This window comes from Megachile rotundata, chromosome 15 (assembly GCF_050947335.1).
Source record: "Megachile rotundata isolate GNS110a chromosome 15, iyMegRotu1, whole genome shotgun sequence".
In the NCBI taxonomy this organism is placed as follows: Eukaryota; Metazoa; Arthropoda; class Insecta; order Hymenoptera; family Megachilidae; genus Megachile; species Megachile rotundata.
In genome coordinates, this window is record NC_134997.1 from 12,233,629 (window position 1) to 12,260,440 (window position 26,812).

Sequence of the window (26,812 nt, forward strand, 5' to 3'; positions counted from 1 at the left end):
ACAATTAGTAGCTTCAATGAGTAGGTAGTTGACGTGATTTTGAATAAAATTTCCCTTTGCGAAAATTGGATATGAAGCTCCGTTTCTGAATTATTGAGGAAAAACAGTCAGAGCGCGAGTACGCATGCGCAGCTTCGAACTTACCGACTGCGCAGACGCGTACGCTTCGAACCTAGCGGCTGCGCATGCGCAATCGCGCTCTGATTGGTCCGTGTTTTTGCTTAATAATTCGAAAACGGTGCTTCATATCCAATTTTTGTAAAGGGAAATTTTATTCAGAATCGCATTAGCTACCATTTTATGGACTTACATTAATTGTGAGACGCTCTGTAGAGGCAATCTACTTAGTTTGAAAGCAACACTGTAGTTCCTTGCACTATGATTCCGCATATGTATTAATCAGAACATAGCTGAAATATTACAACAGAAGAAAGAAACTTGAAATGTTATATGACTATAATATTATACAATCGACTCTACAAATTAAATTCCAAATTAAAACTAAATTGATCATAAATATAAAATTGACCACATCAGTCAAGCACGTCAAATCGGAAAACAATAAAATTCGTGCAAAATTAAGATTCCGCTATTTGAACACCCGAGAGTATCGATCGCCCCGTGTTTAGCTGAGTTACCGCGATTACCAGTCTAGGAAAATTGAACGGTGAAGATTGAAAACAAACAGCGGTCTCGAGTGGCTGGCGATATTCGTATAAAACACTCCTTGTTTCTAACGAGGCACAAATTGAAACAGTCTGGGTAGTTCGTCATGGGGGGGACTCTTGGTGAGACTCGATACGGGAATATTTGCTGGAGGTAATTGTCGGTCGGTTTAGAACGTTATCGATCAGGAAATAATTCGTAGTTCTTATCTAAAATTTGTTGGAGCCGGGAATCAAGAAATTTGTAAGTTTAAACACTTTCATTTAGCTATTTTCACCTCGGGATCTATTTCGAACTGGGCCGATCACGGATGCATCATTTGGCGAAGTGCCAGTTCCTCTACGCCGGTATGTCTATAATAAGAATGGGATTATCAAGATGTTGCGATACATTAATTTCCGAGATCGCGGGCCATTATTCCGTGCCATCTTTATGTAATTCGACCCATTTCGATCGTCGAGAGATTATCGACAGCGTGTTGGGCGAAAAACCGATAGTCCGAACGGTCGATGTTCCCCAATTAATTCCGGAAGTCGAATGGTCGCGTTTGAAAGCGATCGATGAATCGCGATGGGAACAAAGAATCTTTCGCCGTTTCAGCGAGCATGCTCCAAAGATAATGCCGCGAATCGCGAGTCGCGAATGCGGAATCCGGAATCGCAGCCCTTATCGGTGACGCGCGAACCGACAAACAATGGCGGCGGACAATGCCGGCGATCGATGACAACGGATTTCGGTGGCTGTCGCTTTCTCCGAGCAAACCAGTCTGCCCCGTTTCTCGCGTTCCCGGCGTTCCCCGATGTACCCGCTAATTAGCGCCATCCCGCACACCCTCCGCGACCGAATACACCTGAACGCGACTCTTTCCCGTGCGATTCGTTTGATCAGCGATCGATGCCCCTCCTTTAATCGTACGCGCGAAAATAACGAGCACTAGCATTGTGATTTCGCAGAAGCTACAGGAATAATTCCGCGATAACTGGGTCAGGGATCATCCCTCGAAGACGATGAAATTTCCCGGAGAAACTCGGCCCGTTTTCGCGGAATAATCCGGCAAATAATTTCCCCATTAGCCGGTTAATTCGGAGTCCGAGCGGAATTTGCATACTACCGCGATATCCGAGTTCCTTCGATCCGCGAATAACTACGTTGAAAAACAACGTATCTTCCGTCGGCAAAAACACGCTCGAAACGCCCGCGGGTTGTCTACCGTATCGATTCGCCAGCGATCATTGTCGTTTCGGAATGGAATTCCGTTACAGTTTTAACGCGATATCGTCCGAACGAGACAATGAACCGAGATCAGCCCCGGAGCGTTGCCTAGCGAGCAGTTCCTCCCGATAACGATTCCCGGTTTTTTCCACCGCTATCGATCTTTCGTTTTGCCTCTCTCGAAACTCGCTAACGATTTCTGTCTTTTCGTCGGCCCATTTTTCGACTAATCGAAGCTGGGAGTAACGAGCAGGTACGCAAAGGAAAAAGTTTACGCGCGTCGGCTAGCTGCGGACGAGTAGGATGAAAGGTACGCGGAGAAAAGAAGCGGGCTTGAAAGCGCGACGACCGGCCGGGGAAGAAGCGGGCGAAACGCGGCGGAAAGGAGAGATAGGGGGCAGAAAAGAACGATGCGGAAGAAAGAAAAGGGGGGACGGAGAGAGAGAAACAAACCGATAGGGAAGGGTAGAAACAGGGTGAAAGAGTCTGGGAGTCCATTAACGAGTGCCGTTTTCATACCTCTTCTATGCCACCCACCTCTCTTTCTCTTCCTTTTCTCGCTCTTCTCCCCGCGTCTCGCCGTTTGAAAGAGCACCTACCAGCACAATAGATCGTTCATTACCGATACACCGGCTGCCGTGGCCGTTGAGACGCGAACCGCGCCGAAAGTAGAAAGATAATAACGCGAGAAAGGAGCGTCGAGGTTTTTCCGCGCGAAAAACGTATCTCGCGACGATTCGGGTTACGGGGTTTTCGATAGTTTAACGGGGGCAATACATTATAACCTGATATTTCTGAATTTTTTTTGATAGGACATTTTCGAAATTTCAGGTATAATTTATTATGACTATTGCCTATTACAGAATATTTTACAGAAGATTCTAAAGGTATTGCCTCCCTTAAGTCACGCAAGATTATTACTGAACCATAGGTGCGTCATATGTGAACTGTAGGCGCGTCAAGTCTGAACTATAGATGCGTTACATATGCACCATAGGTGCGTCATGTGTGAACTATAGGTGCGTCAAGTCTGAACTATAGATGCGTCATATATGCAACATAGGTGCGTCACATATGAAATGGCAGTCCGTCACATATAAACCGTAGGTGCATCATATGTGAACTATAGGTGTGTCATATGTGAACTGTAAGTGCATTACGTCTCAACTATAGATACGTCACATATGAACCATAGGTGTGTCATATGTGAACTGTAAGTTCGTCCCGCCTGAACCATAGATGCGTCATATGTGAACTATAGGTGTGTCATGTGTGAACTGTAGGTGCGTCAAGTCTGAACTATAGATGCGTCATATATGCAACATAGGTGCGTCACATATGAAATGGCAGTCCGTCACATATTAACCGTAGGTGCATCATATGTGAATCATAGGTGTGTCATATGTGAACTGTAAGTGTATTACGTCTGAACCATAGGTGCGTCATATGTGAACCATAGGTGTGTCATGTGTGAACTGTAGGTACGTCAGGTTTGAACTATAGATACGTCACATATGAACCATAGGTGTGTCATATGTGAACTGTAAGTGCATTACGTCTGAACCATAGGTGCGTCATATGTGAACCACAGGTGTGTCATATGTGAACTGTAGGTACGTTAGGTTTGAACTATAGATACGTCACATATGAACCATAGGTGTGTCATATGTGAACTGTAAGTGCATTACGTCTGAACCATAGGTGCGTCATATGTGAACCATAGGTGTGTCATGTGTGAACTGTAGGTACGTCAGGTTTGAACTATAGATACGTCACATATGAACCATAGGTGTGTCATATGTGAACTGTAAGTGCATTACGTCTGAACCATAGGTGCGTCATATGTGAACCACAGGTGTGTCATATGTGAACTGTAGGTACGTTAGGTTTGAACTATAGATACGTCACATATGAACCATAGGTGTGTCATATGTGAACTGTAAGTGCATTACGTCTGAACCATAGGTGCGTCATATGTGAACCATAGGTGCGTCATATGTGAACTGTAGGTGCGTCAAGTCTGAACTATAGATACGTCACATATGAACCATAGGTGTGTCATATGTGAACTGTAAGTGCATTACGTCTGAACCATAGGTGCATCATATGTGAACCATAGGTGTGTCATATGTGAACTGTAGTTACGTCAGGTTTGAACTATAGATACGTCACATATGAACCATACGTGCGTCATATGTGCACCGTATCATATGTGAACTGTAGATATGTAATAATTAATTCAGATAAAAAACAATATTTTATCTGAAAACCTCCCCTATAAAACACGTCAATCATTACTGTGAGAACGAATGGATTTACAGAACGTTCTAACACCGATTAAAGTTGTGGTTCGTACGCTCGTCACTAGACGGCGCACGAGACTTGACTCTCTCGCTAGTACTCGAGGAGGAACTCTACACAATACGTAACTTTTGCATCCTCCTACAGTAACTTTTTAAATTTAAAGAAAACTAGCACCATCTATTAAAACAATGTTGTCTGCAAACCTCTCGAAACACGACAATCATTATTACGAGAAGGAATAGATTACTCTAACACTTTAAAATTTTGAGACAATATTTGTAAGATGTTACACTAACATTTTATAGAAGAAAGAATTGTGTAATTTGTTAAGATTCTAAAGGTATTGCCCCCGTTAACGACGCCTCTCGTTTCAGTGGCGCGTCACGGCTACGAAGAGTACCGGAAGTGACAGGATAGGACAAAGGCTGTCGTGACCATCATCGATGGCAGCCGCGAGCTTTCCTCCAAACTTTTCGAACGTCGGCATCCTGGAGAACTGGTAAGCGATCCTGTCGTAGCTTGTATCTGTCACGCCTTGGAATTAAGTATTACTAGAAGCCTCTTATAAAAGTCTCGACGGCGGTCGAGTGGCAGCCTAATGGAAATCCGTGCACTCGCCATGGTTCCAAAATCGCGAAAAACAACGAAGATCTACGGAAGCGTACGCCGCGTATTTCTACGTTAGCCAACGGTGATAGGGGAAGGGTAACGGTGACGGATAACCGAGGCGATTGCACGCTCCGACGTACGAGCGAACCCGTAGTCTCCCGTTGGAAGCTTCGTTCCGGATTGTTTAGAATCGAAACTCTAGATATATATATACGTACTCTCTCTCTACGTACGTAGTTGCATGCTGTCCGTGTGTACGTATCGCCAGAGAACGCAAATATCGCCCAAAGGAATCTCGATCCGCGGATTCGAAGTCGCCATTGTCGAGGCGAACGCTCGCGAACTTTCAATCCGTAAAGTCTCCTACGGAAAGGACGTCACCGTGCGAATAATGGCCCAAAGAAAGCGGCCACGAGGCATTGTTGCCTTCAAAGAAGACGAAATACGGTCGCACCGTAATTGGCGCCACGAATTTTGGCCCGCGAGTCTTTTATCCTGGATCCCGCGAAGATGCCGCCATTTATACACCATCGCTTCAAATACTCGAGAGTCTCGGACAACAGAATTTACAACCCGATGCGTATAAAATCTTGCGAGAAAAAGTAGGTCTCTAGGTTTTGATTAAAACACCCCTTTCAGGACGGTCGCAATTTTGCAAACACCGTGTCTTTTCTTTTATTTTTTTTCTGTTACGATCTTTGTTCGCGACTGCACATACCATGGATGCTTCGGAAGATGCTTTAGAAGATCTCGTGTATACCTATTAGGGAGAAATCACTATCGGTCTGATTCACACTAGTCTTCCTTTGGAAGATTTCGCGTATACACATTTGGATGAGGTCATATATGGGTCTTTAGAGTCACATATCCTCACACTAGTCCGGTAACGAAAAAGTTTGAGGAATTTGAGGAAATTAGGAAATTATGAAGTGGGAAATTGGGAAATTGGGAATTAGGGAGATTTGGAATTGGAGAAATTGGGAATTGGGGAGATTTGGAATTGGAGAAATTGGGAATTGGAGAAATTGGGAATTGGAGAAATTGGGAATTGGAGGAATTGGGAATTGGGGAATGTGGGAATTGGGGAATGTGGGAATTGGGGAATGTGGGAATTGGGGAATGTGGGAATTGGGGAATGTGGGAATTGGGGAATGTGGGAATTGGGGAATGAGGGAATTGGGGAAATTGAGAATTGGGGAAATTGGAAATTGGGGAAAGTGGAAATTGGGGAAATTGGAAATTGGGGAAATGTGGAATTGGGGAAATTGGGAATTGGGAAATTAGGAATTGGGAAAATTTGGAATTGGGGAAATTGGAAATTGGGGAAATTGGGAACTGGGGAAATTGGGAACTGGGGAAATTGGGAACTGGGGAAATGTGGAATTGGGGAAATTGGGAAGTGGGAAATTAGGAATTGGGAAAATTTGGAATTGGGGAAATTGGGAATTGGGGAAATTGGGAATTGGGGAAATTTGGAATTGGGGCAATTGGGAATTGGGGAAATTTGGAATTGGGGAAATTGGGAATTGGGAAATTAGGAATTGGGAAAATTTGGAATTGGGGAAATTGGAAATTGGGGAAATTGGGAATTGGGGAAATTGGGAATTGGGGAAATTTGGAATTGGGGCAATTGGGAATTGGGGAAATTTGGAATTGGGGAAATTGGGAATTGGGAAATTAGGAATTGGAAAAATTGTGAATTGGAAAAATTGTGAATTGGGAAAATTTGGAATTGGGGAAATTGTGAAACTGTTATTTCCCCAATTGTGTAACATTTTGGGGAAATTGTTAAATTCTGGAGCTATTCCGTAACAGAGAATCGCCGACATCGATTCCTAAGGGGCGACGGTAATTTATGGCGTTCGAGCCTGTGACTCGTAGCAGACTCCGCACAACGATACATCATCCACCCGGGTTTTCGGGGAAAGTATCGTCCCATATCGTGGATTACCTTTGCTAGACTTGGACATTCTCGGGTAAACAGTATGTCGAGCATCGATCATTCGAAAAGAGATAAGCAGTAATTCGATTGCGGCTACTCCGCTAAACGGATCCGATAATAGCCCAATTAGCCGTTGCTAAACGCGCGGTGGTCAACGACATCGATACTCGTCGTTTTACAAAGTTGGCACCTGTTTATGGGAGGTTCATTGAGGACAACAGGAAGACGGCTCGCCAAACTTGTTCGTACACCGTTAATCTATTTTATGAGAGAAACCGGCAGGTGCATCGCCCACGCGACTAAATTCGGACGCTGGAGTACGCGTGGGAGGTGCTTTGAATTAGATCATTTGAACCTGAATGACATTCTACGTTTACATTTTATTTCTTGCTTCTTTGCGTCGTCCTCTTTTTTCTACCGCGGAAAATCAATAGAATCGGAGTCGTAAAATTTACGCGTTCGTGGGAAGAAATTAAAGTTCATAACGTGGGATATTGCTTACTCTTTCAACCGAATTAGAGATAAAACTTTTACCTATTAACCCCTTGTGCTATTTCGCGCAAGAATTTTAGTCGATGTGATCGATTACTTCAATTTGGAGCTCTAGTATTTGTAGAGGAGACTGCTTTTTACTTTTCTTGTAAACGATTGTTTAGAACATTTTTTTGTTTTAATAGTTGAGGTGTGATTAGTTCTGACGCATGTGGGAAATGGTGGGCGGTTTGTCTATGTAGGAGGTTTATAGAGGGTTGCACCATAGAGTGCAACTATTTTAAGCAATAGATGTGAACAATAATTGTGATGAATAATTATGATCGTAAGACAATAATTGTGGTTAATAATTGTCATCATAAAGCAATAGTTGTGATCAATAATTGTGATCAATAATTCTGATCAATTATTATGATCATAAAGTAATAGTTGTCATCAATAATTGTCATCATACAGCAACAGTTGAGATCAATAATTGTGATCAATAATTCTGATCAATGATTATAATCATAAAGTAATAGTTGTCATCAATAATTGTCATCATACAGCAATAGTTGTGATCAATAATTATGATCAATAATTGTGATCAATAATTATGATCATAAAGTAATAGTTCTCATCAATAATTGTCATCATACAGCAATAGTTGAGATCAATAATTGTGATCAATAATTATAATCATAAAGTAATAGTTGTCATCAATAATTGTCATCATAAAGCAATAGTTGTGATCAATAATTGTGATCAATAATTCTGATCAATAATTATAATCATAAAGTAATAGTTGTCATCAATAATTGTCATCATAAAGCAACAGTTGAGATCAATAATTATGGTCAATAATTCTGATCAATAATTATGATCATAAAGTAATAGTTGTCATCAATAATTGTCATCATAAAGCAATAGTTGTGATCAATAATTATGATCAATAATTCTGATCAATAATTGTGATCAATAATTATAATCATAAAGTAATAGTTGTCATCAATAATTGTCATCATACAGCAATAGTTGAGATCAATATTTGAGATCAATAATTGTGATCAATAATTATAATCATAAAGTAATAGTTGTCATCAATAATTGTCATCATAAAGCAACAGTTGAGATCAATAATTATGATCAATAATTCTGATCAATAATTATGATCATAAAGTAATAGTTGTCATAAATAATTGTCATCATAAAGCAATAGTAGTTTTTCCTCCCACAACAATAAATGTCCCGTGATTTTAAAGATTTCAATCGATTAAAAGTCGTTCGAAGCCGGCGGAAAAACGACGTATGGAAGCTGCTCGAGTATTCTATTTGCACGCGATACGATCCATATACTCGGCAATGTTTCTACGTCACGTTGCCATTATCGTGAATATTGCACGGGAGGATGCGCGCGCGCGCGACCGTAATCCTTCGGAAGCGGCTCAACGTTCGCAAATCGAGCGAACGGTCGCTATAATGATAGGCTCTCGATGCTTTCGAAGATGTGGGACGCACCTTCTTTCCTCGACTTTGGTAAATACGGAATATAATGGCCGAAAAAGTCGCGTTTAAATATTTCAATCGCTACGAAACCGCATTTCGAACGATCGAATTACACTGCAAGTCATTTTCCTGTAAATACTATTATTTATACGAACACTTTACATAAATATCACCCGAATTTTGATCACGCTTCTGATAATTATTGTTTTAATTAAGAATTGAAGAACAGCTCTCCATCACCCTTTTCTCATAAGTAAACTAATAAAATAAATAAACTAATAGTGTTCGTTAATTAATAGCTCTGTGACAGAAAAGAAAGAGAGAAACTTACCTTTAATTACGAATTTCAAAACAGTAGATTTTTGCGAACAGTAAGAAATAAAATGGAAGGCGGAAACAGAGACCCGTTGACCTAAAATATGTGCCGATAGCGCGGTAAATGCGCCGAGAAGATTCCTCGATAAACCCCGTAACGCGTATCGAACTGTGTATTTCGTGTTACTTGTATCGTAACTAATACCGCATGGGGTTGGCTGCAAATTGCGAAAAATTCCTCCTTGTCTAACCGTGCTTTTTCCCGAAGACAACAATAGCGTATCCATTAAAATTTCTTGTAATTTTAATTAATAACAGAAAACCTGTGTCGTTTCAATTACGTTCGATGTAACGAAGCGCTTGCAACGAACGAGTGTTCGGAATATCGACGTTAATTACATCGTAATTGCGTCGATAATTAGCGCGGAGTCGATAACTTTTGCCGCGCGATAACCAAGCGTGGTTACGATTTACCAGTTTTATATTATTTATAAAAAACGTTGTGCAATTATTTAATTCCGTACAATTTATTTGTCAGATGCGTCAGAAATATTCACATTATACTTAACTAAACGTAGGTGTACACATTATACTTAATTATACGTAGGTGTAATATTTAAACAAACAATAAAAATTAAAATGTGACTATTTTATATTCAGCGATCTTCGATAATGAAAATTATAGTTGGACCTAAATTTTAAGAGTATTAACTCTTGAAAAGTATCAACTCTTGAAGAGTATTAACCCTTTGCACTCGAAGGTAATTTGTCTATTTGCAAACAGCAACTTTAAAACTTATTAGGTAAAAAGTTAAATGAATTCTTTCGAGGTTATTTCTCTACTAATAATTTCCACTATTTGTTTCACTATGTTTATACAGTATATCTCACAATTAGAGTAGGTCCCTGAAATAGGGGGTAGCTAACGCGATTCTGAACAACTTTTCCCTCTGCAAAAATGGGATTCGAAGCTCCGTTTCTGAATTATTAAGAAAAAACCAAACAGAGCGACTGCGCCTGCGCAGACGACAGCTTCGAACCTAGCGTCTACGCATGCGCGAGAGCGACAGCTTCGAACTTACCGTCCGCGCATGCGCAATCCTTGAGTCTGTCGCTCTCGCGTCTGCGCACGTCGCGCTCTGATTACTCCGTTTTTTCTTAATAATTCAGAAACGAAGCTTCGAACCCCATTTCTGCAAAGGAAAATCTCATTCAGAATCACGTCAGCCATTTCAGGGCACTGTTTGTGAGCTACCCTGTATACGCATGTAACCCAATGAAGGCGGGAATTCGTCGTAGCGAAATGGGCCACTGTTTACGAAACCATGATTCTTCCGGCCTCGAGGGAGTTGTAAAAGCAGTTCGTAGTCTCGTAAGAGCGGCTCTTCTCGTTCGTTGAAACGCGTTGCTTAGTACGCTGTGATTTCGCTCGAGTAAATAGGCGACGTTGAATTATAAAAGGCACCTGTCTCGTATGGTCGCCGTTCGATTCGAATATCCCCTAGAAAACCGTCCCGAAAATTACGTGCCGAAGTTGTTCGATCGATCTTCTCGGAAACAAACGGAAAATTTACGACGTCTCGTGAAATTAGGCAATTTGTCCGGCACGCGACGGGGTCGAAAGATGTTCGACCGCCTCGAATGTATAATACGTTCGAGCGAAAACAGCGTGAGGGGAAACTCAATTTCGCATAGTGAATTTTCCGCGAAAACCGCGGTTGAACTTTGTCAGCAACTGACGCAAAATCGAGGATGTAAAACCGGGTGTTTTTAACGGGGCGGAACGCGCGTCTTGCCGAACGCGCTAAAAATTTGGAAGGATAGAGGCGAAATTCAGTCGCTGGAATATTTCCTCAGACCTGGCGACACGCTCGAATTAACGTCTACACGGATGGCCTCCTTTCTCTGCGTGATCCTCGTTCCTCTCCGTTTGCCGCGGAAATGCGAGTTTAAAGAGTGCATTCGTCCCATCGAGTTGACTATAAATAGGCGGACGTTTCACCGATAATGCGTTCCCCTGGACGTCTTCGTCGAAACCGTAATACGTTCGCGAATAAATCGTCGGGAATTGAATCGTTGCTCGATCTAATCGATTTATTTATTCATTTAATCGTTTGACCACCTTTCGATTTTTTCGAGACTTCGAGACCTCGACTCCGATCGGAATGACCCCGAGGCTGTCGATACTGGTTCCGGTGTCCGATAAGGGTAACGAAGACCCGTACTTTTGTCGTGCGAGGAGAATGCTACCTTTTCTCTCTCTCTATCTCCTTTTCCTTTGCTCGGCCTATTCTTTCTTCTATGCCTATTTCCTCCCTTGCCCCGATAACCTGTCTCTCTCGAACCGTCTTTCGAACCCCCTTTTTCTCCACCCCCCGTTTCTACGTCTCTATGCCTTCTCGAATCGATACGGTATCAAGCTCGAAACGAGGCTGGAGTCGATGGTACGACAGGGTTTTGGTAACGATCTCGTCGCGCGATATACCTGCCAGGATATCCGGGGTCGACACCGCCTATCCGCCTTCTTACATCCACCTATGCGATTCTTCCGTCATTCGATCCCGGCTTATTTATGGAGACGAACCCCAACGACGTAAAAGCCAGAATATTAGGTGCGAATACCCAACGTTTAGCATCCAATGCCCCAGAGCGTATTTTCCGTTGAAATTTACGAGTTCAGGAGTCTGGATTTCGGGGATTTTTCGGATTTCTGCGGACTATGGAACGCGGAACGGATTTTGCGAGAATGCGAGACCGTGAGAGCACAATTAAGAGCAGATGCAGTTTGGCGAGGGCCTTTCAAGAATTTTTACATTTCGAGAACACTTGAGTTTGAGAGACAGTTTGAGATTCAGGAATTTAAACTGGTACGAATTTGACGTGTGATAGCTGCAGCTGGAGGGTTCACGTGACATGTGAACATATGTGGAGCTGTTAGTATCCACACATGTGATATCTGGAGCTGGAGGGTTCATATAACATGTGAACATATGTGGAGCTGTTAGTGTCCACACAACATTTGATATCTGGAGGGTTCACATAACATGTGAACATATGTGGAGCTGTTAGTATCCACACATGTGATATCTGGAGGGTTCACATAACATGTGAACATATGTGGAGCTGTTAGTGTCCACACAACATGTGATATCTGGAGGGTTCACATAACATGTGAACATATGTGGAGCTGTTAGTATCCACACATGTGATATCTGGAGGGTTCACATAACATGTGAACATATGTGGAGCTGTTAGTGTCCACACAACATGTGATATCTGGAGGGTTCACATAACATGTGAACATATGTGGAGCTGTTAGTGTCCACACATGTGATATCTGGAGCTGGAGGGTTCACATAACATGTGAACATATGTGGAGCTGTTAGTGTCCACACAATATGTGATATCTGAAGCTATTAATGTCCACACATGTGATATCTGAAGCTGTTAGTGCTCACACATGTGATGCCAGTTATTTATCCAACCTGATGAATTCTGATGATTGAACATAGCTGATTGCTCTGATCATTTAAAGTATAAGTATTAATTTTGCTGTCATAGTTGTTTTCATTTGACTATGTATGTTTGCACATGTGGAATTTCGTCCTGAATTAACATCAAATTTTGTTTAAATTACTCCTTCAAAAACTTTACCCCTGTTGCTATTTGATGACCATTAAAATTAACAATAAGTTTGAAGATTCAAAGACTTGTACATCCACAAATTTTTCTTCCTCAATGAACATACATTTTTTTTTAAATTAATTCAACAACTTTGCTGCTATTAAACTTGACAGTAAGTTTGAAGATCGAAAGACTTGTACAACCACAAATTTTTCTCCCTGAACAAACATAAAATTTTTTTTAAATTAATTCAAGAACTGCTGCTATTAAACTCAACATTAAGTTTGAAGATCCAAAGACTTGAACAAGCAAAAAATTACTAAAAATGAAATTTAGTAAGGTTAAAAACTTAAAAGCTTATCTAAAGTCTACGTTAGAGGGTAAATGGCGAAACGTGGAGATAGAAATCGTTTTCTCGCACGCATTCTCGTCACGACGTGCACCGGCTGGCACGGCGCGCCAGACACAAGCCGTACTTTACTACTTACGACCCAACCCTACGCTTCATCCACTTCCTTCGGCCTCATGCTTAACCCATTTATGCGTCGAATGCCGACGGAATCAAGACTTTCCGTTTTTCCCCTTTTTACGTTGTTCTCCCGCTGCAAATTATTCTCTCCGATACCGTTTTCTGCATTTCCGATTATTTCTTTTTGAATTTTGTTGTAATTTTACACTTACAATTCTAGGATTGATAACGGATTGATATGCAAAGACAAGGTTTTTGATTCCTTGAGGCAATGGTTTTTGTATTAGAATTAAATTCGTGACAGCAAATGCAAACAAAGTATTTCGGTTTCCTTTTTCTGACGCCTTCCGGCGATAACGCGGATTAAGTTGGGAGCGTAATTGCACTTTCCACGATTGTTACCGTTATGGGACTCGCGGAACGAACCTTGAGTTTACGGAAAATTCGCCTAATTTGATACAACTCTTGAAATTTTAAGATAACATGTTTCAGTCCTATAAGGGGTAGTAAAAGAAGAAATTCAAATTCTGGTTGTTTGATAATTTTTCCTATTTAATTTCGTTCAGAAATTTTGAAGCAAGCCCCACCATATATGAGAGAATTTTTCAGCAAAAAGAAAAACCTAATTTGATACAACTCTTGAAATTTTAAGATACCAGGTTTGAATCCTATGAGGGTAGTAAAAGAAGAAATTCAAATTCTGGTTCTTTGTCAATTTTCCTATTTAATTTCGTTCAGAAATTTTGAAGCAAGCTCCACCATGTATGAGAGAATTTTTCAGACTTTTTTATCGCAAAAAAGAACCTAATTTGATACAACTCTTGAAATTTTAAGATACCAGGTTTGAATCCTATGAGGGTAGTAAAAGAAGAAATTCAAATTCTGGTTCTTTGTCAATTTTGCTATTTAATTTCGTTCAGAAATTTTGAAGCAAGCTCCACCATGTATGAGAGAATTTTTCAGACTTTTTTATCGCAAAGAAAAACCAAATTTGATACAACTCTTGAAATTTTAAGATACCAGGTTTGAATCCTATAAGGGGTAGTAAAAGAAGAAATTCAAATTCTGGTTCTTTGTCAATTTTGCTATTTAATTTCGTTCAGAAATTTTGAAGCAAGCTCCACCATGTATGAGAGAATTTTTCAGCAAAAAAAAAACAAAATTGCAGCTTTTACTAGAGGGTTGAAATTTTTTTGCTATCCGCTCAAGGGCAGAGCCTTTGATAGCAGCACAAAAACGCGGCGTAATCGTATACGGTCTTTCTCGATATTTTTTCTCAAGATGCCTGGTGATTGTATCGCGCACAATGCCTTTTTCTTTCTATTCCCGGAGGTTTCGAGTCTAAAGCAGGTCTACGGTCCATCACGCGTCGAAAGTCGTACAAGATGCAACGCGATATTCTCCTTTTACGAGGTGGTCTCATAATCCTGTGTCGTGTTTCATGCGCGAGTTCCTAAGGAAATTGGGCCACCTTCGAACTAAAAAAACCTTTCATTCGACGTGTCCGCGCAATTTATAGCAGCGCACAATTTATAGCTTCAATTTCCGTGATATTTAAACGGGTCGCGCTTAGAATTCGCGAACGGTTAATCGTTTCGTTGCTCATTCGACCGAAGAAACTCCACGACTTTCTCGCTCTTTAAGTTCCGCCGTTAACTCTTTCGATAATTAAGATTTCTTTATTTTCACTGTCGTTTATCACAATAATGGGCTCCGCTCGGTTTTTCGCGCGATGTAACGACCGTCGAAAGGAAACAAGAAAAGAGAGGCGTTAATTGGCCGGAGTATCGACGCGACGATCTCGTTGTCGTAACGCGCCACTTCAAATTATAATATTCACGGTTTGCCTGGCACGTGCTGTTCCGGGTACGCTCGCCTGTCTATTAATGTCGTAAGGGAATATCGCCGGAGTTAATTAGCGAGCTTGAATTATTCATTCGCCGTGCCGTTCGATTAGGAGCGAGTCGATAGGGACAATCTTTCTTTTCTCCTTACATTTTCGGTTGAACTTCGAATTCGATTTAGAAAAATTCGGGGTTATTTATCGTCGACAAGTATACAGTCACCTCAAACATTTTTGCTTAAAGATGTCTTCAAATTGAATTTACAAAAATTCTCGTTTATTTATCGTTGTCAACTGTCCAGACATCTTATTCATTTTTTGTTAAAGACGTCTTTAAAATGAATTTGGATATGTCGCAAAAACTGTCGTTTATTTATCGTCGCGAACTATCCAGTCACCTTAACAATTTTTGCTTAAAGATGTCTTCAAATTGAATTTACAAAAATTCTCGTTTATTTATCGTTGTCAACTGTCCAGACATCTTATTCATTCTTGGTTAAAGACGTCTTTAAAATGAATTTGGATAGGTGGCAAAAAATTGTCGTTTATTTATCCTCGTCAACTCTTCAGTCACTTTAACAATTTTTGGTTTTAAACGTCTTCAAATTGAATTTACAAAAATTCATGTTTATTTATCGTCATGAACTGTCCAGACATCTTAACCAGTCTTGGTTAAAGACGTCTTCAAATTGAATTTGGATAGGTCGGAAAAAATTGTAGTTTATTTAACGTCGCCAACTCTCCAGTCACTTTAACCATTCTTGGTCAAAAAGGTCTTCAAATTGAATTTACAAAAATTCATGTTTATTTATCGTCATGAACTGTCCAGACATCTTAATCATTCTTGGTTAAAGACGTCTTCAAATTGAATTTGGATAGGTCGGAAAAAATTGTAGTTTATTTAATGTCGTCAACTGTCCAGTCACCTTAACAATTTTTAGTTAAAAACATCTTCAAATTGAATTTATAAAAATTCATGTTTATTTATCCTCGTCAACTCTTCAGTCATCTTAACAATTTTTGGTTAAAAACGTCTTTAAATTGAATTTATAAAAATTCATGTTTATTTATCCTCGTCAACTCTTCAGTCATCTTAACAATTTTTAGTTAAAAACATCTTCAAATTGAATTTACAAAAATTCTCGTTTATTTATCGTCATCAACTCTTCAATCACCTCAACAATTTTTCCTTAACTCTTTAACGTACTAGTTTTTCGCGCACGTCAGTCAGAGCTGTCTAATCATTACTGCAGTGTTATAATCAATAAAGAACATTGATGCATTAGGTACATCTTGTATTTAGCTATCTTTAATTATACAAACTAGTATCATACTCAAAACTCAATCTTCAAATAATTTAATTTTGTCACATTTGAACTGTGACACAAGTCTGACTCATAGTTGTAAACCAAGGGGTTAAAGACGTCTTCAAATTGAATTTAGATAGGTCGGAAAAATTGTTCATTTATCGTCGCGAACTGTCCAGTCACCTCAATAATTTTTCTTTTAAAATGTCTGTAAATTGAATTTGAATAGATCTGAAAAATTGTCATTTATTTATCGACAGGAGAGTTGGATCCTTCGGGTATTTGTTAGAGAGCGAATCGATTAGGGCACACCTCGTTACTTTGATTCGCGACGCCGTGTCCCGAAGGAGGTGCACGAAAACCGGGTGTACGAGTCGCGTCACGCAAACTCGATTTACGTAATAAAATCGTGCGTTCGAAGGGACGGAAAGAAACCGAAGGAGATAGGTTTCAAGCGGCGACGATAGAAGCACCACGAGTGTCGCTCACCCCATTCTTTCCCTACGAAGGTTCGTGTTACCCGGACGAGGAAGTCCCGGGAAGCACGTACTTCCTGCGTTTTATCCCTGACGATCCACCTGGAAATTGTTCGCTTCTGCTGCTATGACTTCTTTTTTTAATTTTTGTTAATTTAGGAAAATTGCTGCGGTCAGTTTGTAGGAAGACACTTTCTATTTTTTTAAATTGAGGAGGAGTCAGTCGACTGTGTAAGATATTCACTGTGTAATTATATAAAATATTCACTGTGTAATTATGAGAAATTTAACTGTGTAATTATGTAATGTGTTAACTACGTAATTATGTAATATGTTAACTGTGTAATTATATAAAATATTGACTGTGTAACTATGTAAGATGTAAGTATACAGGGTGTCTCGCGGGTGATGCGCGCGCAGCCAGTAGGTTGTCGCTCTCTGCGCATGCGCAATCTCGCGCTCTTATTAGTCCGCGTTTTTCCTTAATAACTCAAAAACGAAGCTTCATATCCCATTTTTGTAAAGGGAAATCTTATTCAGAATCACGTCAGCTACCATTTCAGAGACTTATACTAAATTTGAGACACCTTGTAGTCTTTTTAAAACCATTTAAAATTCGTAAAAGTATATCGAACTCCAGAATGAAATAGTCTTTGTCTACGGTCCGCGAAAGTTTATCAAACAGCTCAAGTAACCATGTAACTATGTAAAATACAACCTTGTAGAATATAACCATTTACTATAGTCTTTCTAAGACTACAATTCGTAAAAGTATATCGAGCTCAACGAATAAAATCTACCCACGATCCATAAAAGTTTGTCGAACTCGAAGCGCGTAAAGTATTACCGAACAAAAGAGTTGTTTAAGTAATTATACTAGTAGAAGTAAACGAGTCCGAATAGAAATGGCATCTACTTCGCGAGATTAAAGTCGCGACTCGCACCATTTAGATATTGCTTGGTTAGTACGCGTATTCGTAATACCCGGATTGTATCGATATTCGTAATATTCAGCCGGCTTCGATACTCGCGAATCAAATGAAAAATACCAACGACGCGAACAATACCCTCGTTCGATCTATCCGCACCGCGCGAGTACGGAGCTTCGAAATAATCTGGGTACGCGGTAACGCATTTCTATAGAATAATTACGTTCGACACAGTGGGAGGCTCCATATTCTTCGAACTTCTAATATCGTCCATCTTAAAACTTACAGGCTTTGTCATAAATAGGTGCTTTATAATTGTTGGTTTGGTGAAGACATTTCGTTGAAGACAGTTCGTTCTTTGTAGTTTGATGACGCACTATTCTGTGACGCACTTGTACTTTTCTGTGCCGATCTCTTGTACTACAAGGGTTTCTATGGCGATCTCTCGTCTTTTAGGACCTCCTGTACTTCCTATGCCTACTGGGCTGATCTCTGGTCCTCCAGGGCCTCCTATGCTGATCTCGCATTATTCTAATAGCTCCTGTGCCGATCTCTCGTTCTTCTAACACCTTCTGTGCCGATCTCTCGTCCTCCAGGGCCTCCTATGCCTTCTATGTCTTCTGAGCCGATCTCTCGTCCTCCTATACCTCCTGTGCCGATCTCTCGTCCTCCTATACCTCCTGTGCCGATCTCTCGTCCTCCTAATACCTTCTGTGCCGATCTCTCATCCTCCTAATACCTTCTGTGCCGATCTCTCATCCTCCTAATACCTTCTGTGCCGATCTCTCGTCCTCCAGAGAGTCTCCTGTGCCTCCTGTGCCTCCTATGCCTCCTGTGCCGATCTCTCGTTCTCCTATACCTCATGTGCCGATCTCTTGTACTCCTAATACCTTCTGTGCCGATCTCTCATCCTCCTAATACCTTCTGAGCCGATCTCTCGTCCTCCAGAGAGTCTCCTGTGCCTCCTGTGCCTCCTATGCCTCCTGTGCCGATCTCTCGTTCTCCTATACCTCATGTGCCGATCTCTTGTACTCCTAATACCTTCTGTGCCGATCTCTCATCCTCCTAATACCTTCTGAGCCGATCTCTCGTCGTCCAGGGCCTCCTGTGCCGATCTCTCATCGTCCAGGGCCTCCTGTGCCAATCTCTCGTCCTCCAGAGAGCCTCCTGTGCCTCCTATGCCTCCTGTGCCGATCTCTCGTCCTCTTATACCTCCTGTGCCGATCTCTCATGCTCCTAATACCTCCTGTGTCGATCTCTCATGCTCCTAATACCTCCTGTGCCGATCTCTCATCCTTCCATACCTCCTCTACCGATCTCTCATCCTTCCATACCTCCTGCACCGATCTCTCATCCTCCCATACCTCCTCTACCGATCTCTCATCCTTCCATACCTCCTCTACCATCCTCCCATCACCTCCCATCCTCCCAAACTCCCTCCACCTCTCCACAACTACCACAAATTCCACCATCTCTCCCATAACACTCAAACATTATACCCACCATGAATGATCATATCAAAACCCACCTTTTTGTTTCGATCCCAACGCACCGCTCGCCGACACATTTACCTTGGGTCGAGACACGCGCGTCCAGAATCTACCCAACGATTTGGAGGTCGGCCAGCTAGTCTCGATCCTGACCTGCCCTCCTGACGTTCCTCCGTGCAATTCTCGGCCGGCAACCGTGCGGTACGGGGGATTAGGACCCGGGAAAAATGCAACCGCAATTACACCGGCAATTTAGGTCCATTCCTGGTACGGCCTCCCTTTTGTCGCGAACGCGCTTAGCGAGAACTTCGGGTACATTTTACGCGGAACCTCCGCCCCTATATCTTGCCACCGACCTGGCTAATTCAATGGTCGCTTTTGAATTTAATTTACGGATCACAAATGGCAATGTACAAATAACCGTTACAATGCCTATGTACGGTGCTATTTGTACGCCCACGGGCTGTTGCATTATTTGTTAAATTGATTAACTGCGCTGTTTGCTGGCGATTTTTTGATTTGGGTGGTGATTTACCGTTTTTAGAAAGACCTGCTCGGATTATAACCGGGCTAGCTTCGCTGAGAATATTTAAACCTTATTTTGACGGTTAGTTAGGTTAAATTTGACGAGTTTAAATAATTCTGATAAATAGGGATTTTCATGTATTTACTAATGAGTGCAAAATTAGTTAGGGTAGGTTAGATCATATATACTACGAATAAATATATTTTGACGAGTTTAAATAATTCTGATAAATACGGATATATTTTCATTTATTTACAAATGAGTGTAAAATTAGTTAGGTTAGGTTAGGTCACTTTTCGACGATATTGCAATACATTTTGAGATTTATTCTGTACACTAACAATTTTGTATAGGATTATAGTATTATGTACAGGACTAAACCTACCATATGTGTATTTAGTTTGAAAATAAAAATTAAGTTAAAACAAAACAAGCGACAAAATAAATCTTCATCTCGATGAAAAATTAAGACAAGAGCAGTAGACTTCAAGAAGAGCCTTCTACCAAATTATGTAACTTATAATAAGAAACTTGTGTTCATAAATTTGGTAGTTGTTAATGATTTACAAGGACACAGATGTTTAAGAAGAGTTCATCAATTTTTTCATAAAATAGAGCGATTCCCACTGGAATCTCGGAGTCTAGAAAAACAGAGCGTCAATTAGATCCTTTCCGTAGAGGGTCCTCGAAGAGGTACAAGGGCTGTAAAGCGCGATTCTCAGGCACTTTTCGATTCGTCTTATCGATAGATAAGAATAGGAAGACCAGTGAGGCGTTACGCTGAGCACCACTGCAAAGACCGGACTACGAGGCGTGTTCGGTTTTAGCGAAGGGCAGCGGAATCGCGAACCGGCGCGTTGGTGGTGGCGTTAGCAGCAGACATTCTCCGTGTGCGTGCGCCTGTTTCGTAGTACGCGCCACGGCCGCGCTTGCATAGGGGTGCGCTCGCTTCTCCCTCCAGGTGTCCCAACCTAACCTACCCCTACTCGTATCCCTTGGCCAATCTGCTCTCCCCTCTGTCTCCGGTCCGGTTCTTCTCGGCGTTCCCCTCGTCCATCCCCTCTTAGACTCTTCCCCCACCGTTGACCGACGAGCGCACAGCTGCCACACCGCCAAGCGCGACGACTGGAGAGACGCGCAGCGACGCCGTTACCGTTCAGCCGGTTGTTTGGACTAACCTAGAAAAGTGTCGGGGAAAGAGCGAAAGGAAAACAGTGGGTGCGCGTATCTCGCGTTTTCTCCCGGTTCGCGGTTCCTCTCGTTCGGTGTCATAGAGCCGTATGCGGAGGATAATTTCGCTCGCCGAGGACCGGCCCTTTGTCCGGAACGCACCGATCTCGGCGATCGGTCCTTTTCGACAGGATACTCGACCTTGAACTTGTGTGACTGTGCGTGGTTCGTTTAACCTGTGACCTCGATCGAAGGTGAGACAAGGAGAAAGAAAAGCGGTCCTGGAAGCGAGAATGTTCCCATACACGACCTTCCCGGCAGTAGGGTAAGCGAGTCCCTTTTGTTTCGCGGTCGTTCGACGATTTCGGCTTTTTAGCGAATGTAACGTCCTGCATCTTCCTGTACGTCCTGCGTTAATCCGTGTTGGATCGTTTCTTTTCGATGTGCCTGTCATGCTCGAAAATCGCTTCGCTCGGGCTGCGTATTTGATTTTTGCTTTATTCGGCGTAGAAAACCGGTCGGGGGAAAAACGCGTGCAACTGACGCGCGCGTGTGCGAGTTGCGCGCATTTTACGATAAGAAAGAGACGGAACGCACGGTGTGCACGCCGAGCAACGGAAAGGGAAAGGGAAGAGAGGGACGCATGTTTCTACGGGATAGGTACGCCCGAACTTCGAACGCGTCGACGCTTTGTCCTTTTCCCCTTTGTCTCCTTCTCCCGTCGTCCCTTCCGTCTCTTTCGGTGCCCCGCCGCGTGCAAACGTGTAGGTACGCGCGTGTGTACCTACGAGGATCGCGCAGAGCCCTTGCTTGCGAGCGAGCTTGCTTGTTGGCTGGTTTCAGAGAAATCAATCGCGCGCAAACGAGAATGGCTGCCGATTTCGAAGTTGACGGAAAAGTTCGCGCTACGACGCCATGCTGTCTCCGCTGAAAATCGAGAATAGTTTCCCTTGTCAACGCGGTTGCTACGGGAAAAACAAACGACTGTTCCGAGATCGCGGAACCAACGACCTCCGAGTGCTTTCGAACTGTGTTTCTTTTATTTCGCGCGAAATGTAATTCCGCGAGGTTACTCTTTTATTTTACGACGTATTGTCGACACGATGATTTCGACGACGAAAATGTTGCTCGGTGCTTTGTGCCGCGGTGACGTCAACGGTGAATGCAATTGAATCTGTGCGTATCACGTGTTTCTGAACGGTGGCGGTTTTATCGGAGAAACGAGGATAATTTACGAACGCGGGTTTTAAGCGCACCGTAATTAAACCTCGATACAAACGATACTGCTTCGTTGGCTCGTTTGTTCACGACTATGTTGCCTGCAGATACTTGTTTCGTTAGGTTACAATTTTTTCTTGTTCGGTGTCGCCATTTTCTTCGTTGACCCGTTTTGATGAGGTTTTGGGATCGATTGGATTTCAATTTTAGGAGATTGTAATTTGGGGTTTGAGGCAAAGAGTTAAGTCTACTTGTATACTCAATTTATATACTCTACTTGTATTACTCAATTTATATACTCAACTTGTATTACTCAACTTATACTACTCAACTTGTATTACTCAACTTCTACTACTCAACTTGTACTATTCAACTGCTACTACTCAACTTGTACTACTCGTGCACTCAACTTGTTGTTTAGGTTCAATTTGTGTAGCCAATACTGGCTGAATATAAAATACTTGCCTTAATATTAAGCTTCATTTTGAAGTTTGAGTCAAATAGTCAAGTCAACTTGTATACTTTACTTCTACTACTCAACTTGTATTATTCAACTTCTAGTATTCAATTTGTACTACTCAACTTGTATTATTCGACTTCTAGTACTCAATTTGTACTACTCAACTTGTACTATTCAACTTGTACTACTCAACTTGTATACTGAACCTCTACTACTCAACTTGTACTACTCAACTTACATCCTCAACTTCTACTACTCAATTTGTATTACTCAACTTGTATACTCAACCTCTACTACTCAACTTATATTACTCAATTTGTACTATTTAACTGCTACTACTTAACTTGTATTACTCAACTTGTATATTCAACTTGTTTAGATTCAATTTGTGTAGCCATCACTGAATATAAAATACATCTTGTCTTAATATTAACCTTCATTTTAGAGTTCGAGTCAAATACTCAAGTCAGCTTGTTCTACTCAACAAGTATATTCAACCTGCATACTCTACTTGTAGTTTAGGTTCAGTTTGAGTAGTCAATAATCACTGAATATAAAATACTTCTTGTCTTAATATTAACTTTCATTTTGAAGTTTGAGTCAAATAGTCGAGTCAACTTGTATACTTTACTTGTACTACTCAACTTGTATTATTCAACTTCTAATACTCAATTTGTACTACTCAACTTGTACTATTCAACTTGTATACTCAACTTCTACTACTCAACTTTTACTACTCAATTTGTACTACTCAACTTGTATTACTCAACTTGTATATTCAACTTCTTTAGATTCAATTTGTGTAGCCATAGCTGAATATAAAATACTTCTTGTCTTAATATTAACCTTCCTTTCGAAGTTCGAGTCAAATACTCAAGTCAACTTGTTCTAGTCAACAAGTATACTCAACCTGCATACTCTACTTGTACTTCAGGCCCAATTTATATATTCAATAATTGCCACACATAAAATACTCCGTGTCTCAACATCAATTTCAATTTACATCCTCTTAATACTAAAACTGTGAACAGTTTAACAAACGTATCTAACAAATAAATTATAAGACAAGTCTTACTTTAGTTATGATTAGTTTTGACGCACCTGATGGGGTCGCGTTTCTTTCAACGGACCAAGACAATTGTCTCTATGTTCCAAGTATATAAATAAAAGGTTCTCGAAGATCAAGTCGCCTTAAAGAACTCGGTTTTATCGGTTTATTGAACCGTCCGAGTGAATAATTCGAAGTTAATAACCGTGCAAAGTACAGGTACATAAATTGTCGCGAAAAATTTCGCAGAGAAATGGTCGACTGATTGAAGGAAAGAATATCAGGGCGATTTTGTAACTCTACTGGTAACTCAGCGGCTGTATACCCTATAATTTGCATATTTAAGAATTGATATCAAGTTCACATTTCTTTGTTTTAATATTTTGCTTTGATATTCTGTGAAATTTTAGTTCTGACACACCTGACAATTGTACAAGGTGCAAATATAAATCATAGTGCAAGGATTTGAAATTCAGAAGGATTTAAAATTCAGAAGTCATAACACGTTAGAAGCAATAACACGTTAACTAAAACATCAAATAATTAATAGCAAGAATGTCCTACATATCACAAGTCTCATCACAAGTTAAAGCTCCCAACGATTACACTACAAGGTGTTAGTACAACATCCACTACAAAATCGTATTCGAAGGAAGCTCGACCGGAATCCAAATGCTCCTACTAGCCTCTCCCATTCTCGCGTACCGAGAACGCGTAAAACCGAGAGTTGGTCATTGTTCGTCCTTTCGATTCTAGTCGCGTTTCTCTTTTTCCCGCAAGACCGCAACGTAAAAATGAAGTTCGTGGAAATTTATCTCTCTTCTATCGTTCGATTCCTGTTTATTCCTTTCGCGAAACACCGGACGTTCAATAGTAGCGAATTTATTCGAGGACCACCCCGGCAGGTCGAAAACTTTTAATTCGCCCGAAAGAAACAGAAAGGAATCGAGCAGACCTTTGCTCAGACCAAACTTTTAATTGAAAGCCACGCTTTTTATCAAGTCACAACCATTCCTGCAAAAACACATGTAACGTTTCGATTCATATTAGCTTCATCGAGTCTAAACTACAGGTGCGTCACGACTGAACTGCAGATGCAACATATGTGAACCATAGGTGCGTCACATATGAACCATAGGTGCGTCAGGTCTGAACTATAGGTGCGTCATATGTGAACCATAGGTGCGTCACATATGAACCATAGGTGCGTCAGGTTTGAACTACAGGTGCGTCACATATCAACCATAAGTGCGTCATATGTGAACTGTAGGTGCGTCAAGTCTAAACTGCAGGTGCGTCATATGTGAACCATAGGTGCGTCATATGTGAACCATAGGTACGTCAGGTCTGAACTATAGATGCGTCACATATGAACCATAAGTGCGTCATGTGAACTATAGGTGCGTCAAGTTTGAACTATACATGCGTCATATGTGAACCATAGGTGCGTCACATATGAACCATAGGTGCGTCAGGTCTGAACTATAAGTGCGTCACATATGGACCATAGGTGCGTCATATGAGAACTATAGGTGCGTCAAGTCTAAACTGCAGGTGCGTCATATGTGAACCATAGGTGCGTCATATGTGAACTATAGGTGCGTCAAGTTTGAACTATACATGCGTCATATGTGAACCATGGGTGCGTCACATATGAACCATAGGTGCGTCAGGTCTGAACTACAGGTGCGTCACATATAAACTATAAGTGCGTCATATGCGAACTATAGGTGCGTCAAGTTTGAACTATACATGCGTCATATGTGAACCATAGGTGCGTCACATATGAACCATAGGTGCGTCAGGTATGAACTGTAGGTGCGTCATATGTGAACCATAGGTGCGTCGCATGTAAACCATAGGTGCGTCAGGTCTGAACTATAGATGCGTCATATGTGAACCATAGGTGCGTCACATATGAACCATAGGTGAGTCAGGTTTGAACTACAGGTGCGTCACATATGAACCATAAGTGCGTCATATGTGAACTATAGGTGCGTCAAGTCTAAACTGCAGGTGCGTCATATGTGAACCATAGGTGCGTCACATATGAACCATAGGTACGTCAGGTCTGAACTATAGATGCGTCACATATGAACCATAAGTGCGTCATATGTGAACTATAGGTGCGTCAAGTTTGAACTATACATGCGTCATATGTGAACCATGGGTGCGTCACATATGAACCATAGGTGCGTCAGGTCTGAACTATAAGTGCGTCACATATGAACCATAGGTGCGTCATATGAGAACTATAGGTGCGTCAAGTCTAAACTGCAGGTGCGTCATATGTGAACCATAGGTGCGTCATGTGTGAACTATAGGTGCGTCAAGTTTGAACTATACATGCGTCATATGTGAACCATGGGTGCGTCACATATGAACCATAGGTGCGTCAGGTCTGAACTACAGGTGCGTCACATATAAACTATAAGTGCGTCATATGCGAACTATAGATGCGTCAAGTTTGAACTATACATGCGTCATATGTGAACCATAGGTGCGTCACATATGAACCATAGGTGCGTCAGGTCTGAACTATAGATGCGTCATATGTGAACCATAGGTGCGTCACATATAAACCATAGGTGCGTCAGGTCTGAACTATAAGTGCGTCATATGTGAACCATAGGTGCGTCACATATGAACCATAGGTGCGTCAGGTTTGAACTACAGGTGCGTCACATATGAACCATAAGTGCGTCATATGTGAACTGTAGGTGCGTCAGGTATGAACTGTAGGTGCGTCAGATTTCAACTATGGGTGCGTCACATATAAACCATAGGTGCATCATATGTGAACTGTAGGTACGTCAGGTCTGAAGCATATGTGCATCACATATGAATAATAGGTGCGTCACATGTAAAGTATAGGTGCGTCATATGTAAACTGTAGGTACATCAGATCTGAACTATAGATATATGATACATGAACCATAGATACATCATATGTGAACTGTAGGTGCATCACACATGGTTGTCACATATGCTTGTCACATATGCATGTCTTTTGACTTGGTTTTCTATTCTTTGATTTAATCTCTCAACTTTTTGCGTTCAACTAGAGCTTGATAGATTCTGCTTCCAGAAAACAAGTACATTATACACGCAAGTCCCGAAAGATCCCAAGCAGAGCATTTTTAACTTCCCCGTTTTCGACCGATTTCGAACCGCGTGATAAACGCGCGGAACAACGAGCGAACGTTTGTTTCCCGGTGGATAGCAGG

General features: G+C 41.4%; 1 protein-coding gene across 7 annotated transcripts in view; it reads left to right on the forward strand.

Annotated features, from left to right (window-relative positions):
* The window catches only part of msi (RNA-binding protein musashi), a 111,534-nt gene that overhangs the window by 37,799 nt on the left and 46,923 nt on the right, over window positions 1-26,812 (forward strand). For 5 of the 7 annotated variants that reach the window (XM_076540288.1, XM_076540290.1, XM_076540293.1 and 2 more), the window contains one exon: window positions 4,557-4,681. In XM_076540288.1, coding sequence (XP_076396403.1) covers window positions 4,626-4,681 — 56 coding nt within the window. In that variant the 5' untranslated portion in view covers window positions 4,557-4,625. Of the gene's footprint in view, window positions 1-4,556; window positions 4,682-20,329; window positions 21,185-26,812 lie in introns of those variants that run through there. The other 2 variants (XM_076540294.1, XM_076540292.1) reach the window with 2 other exon arrangements.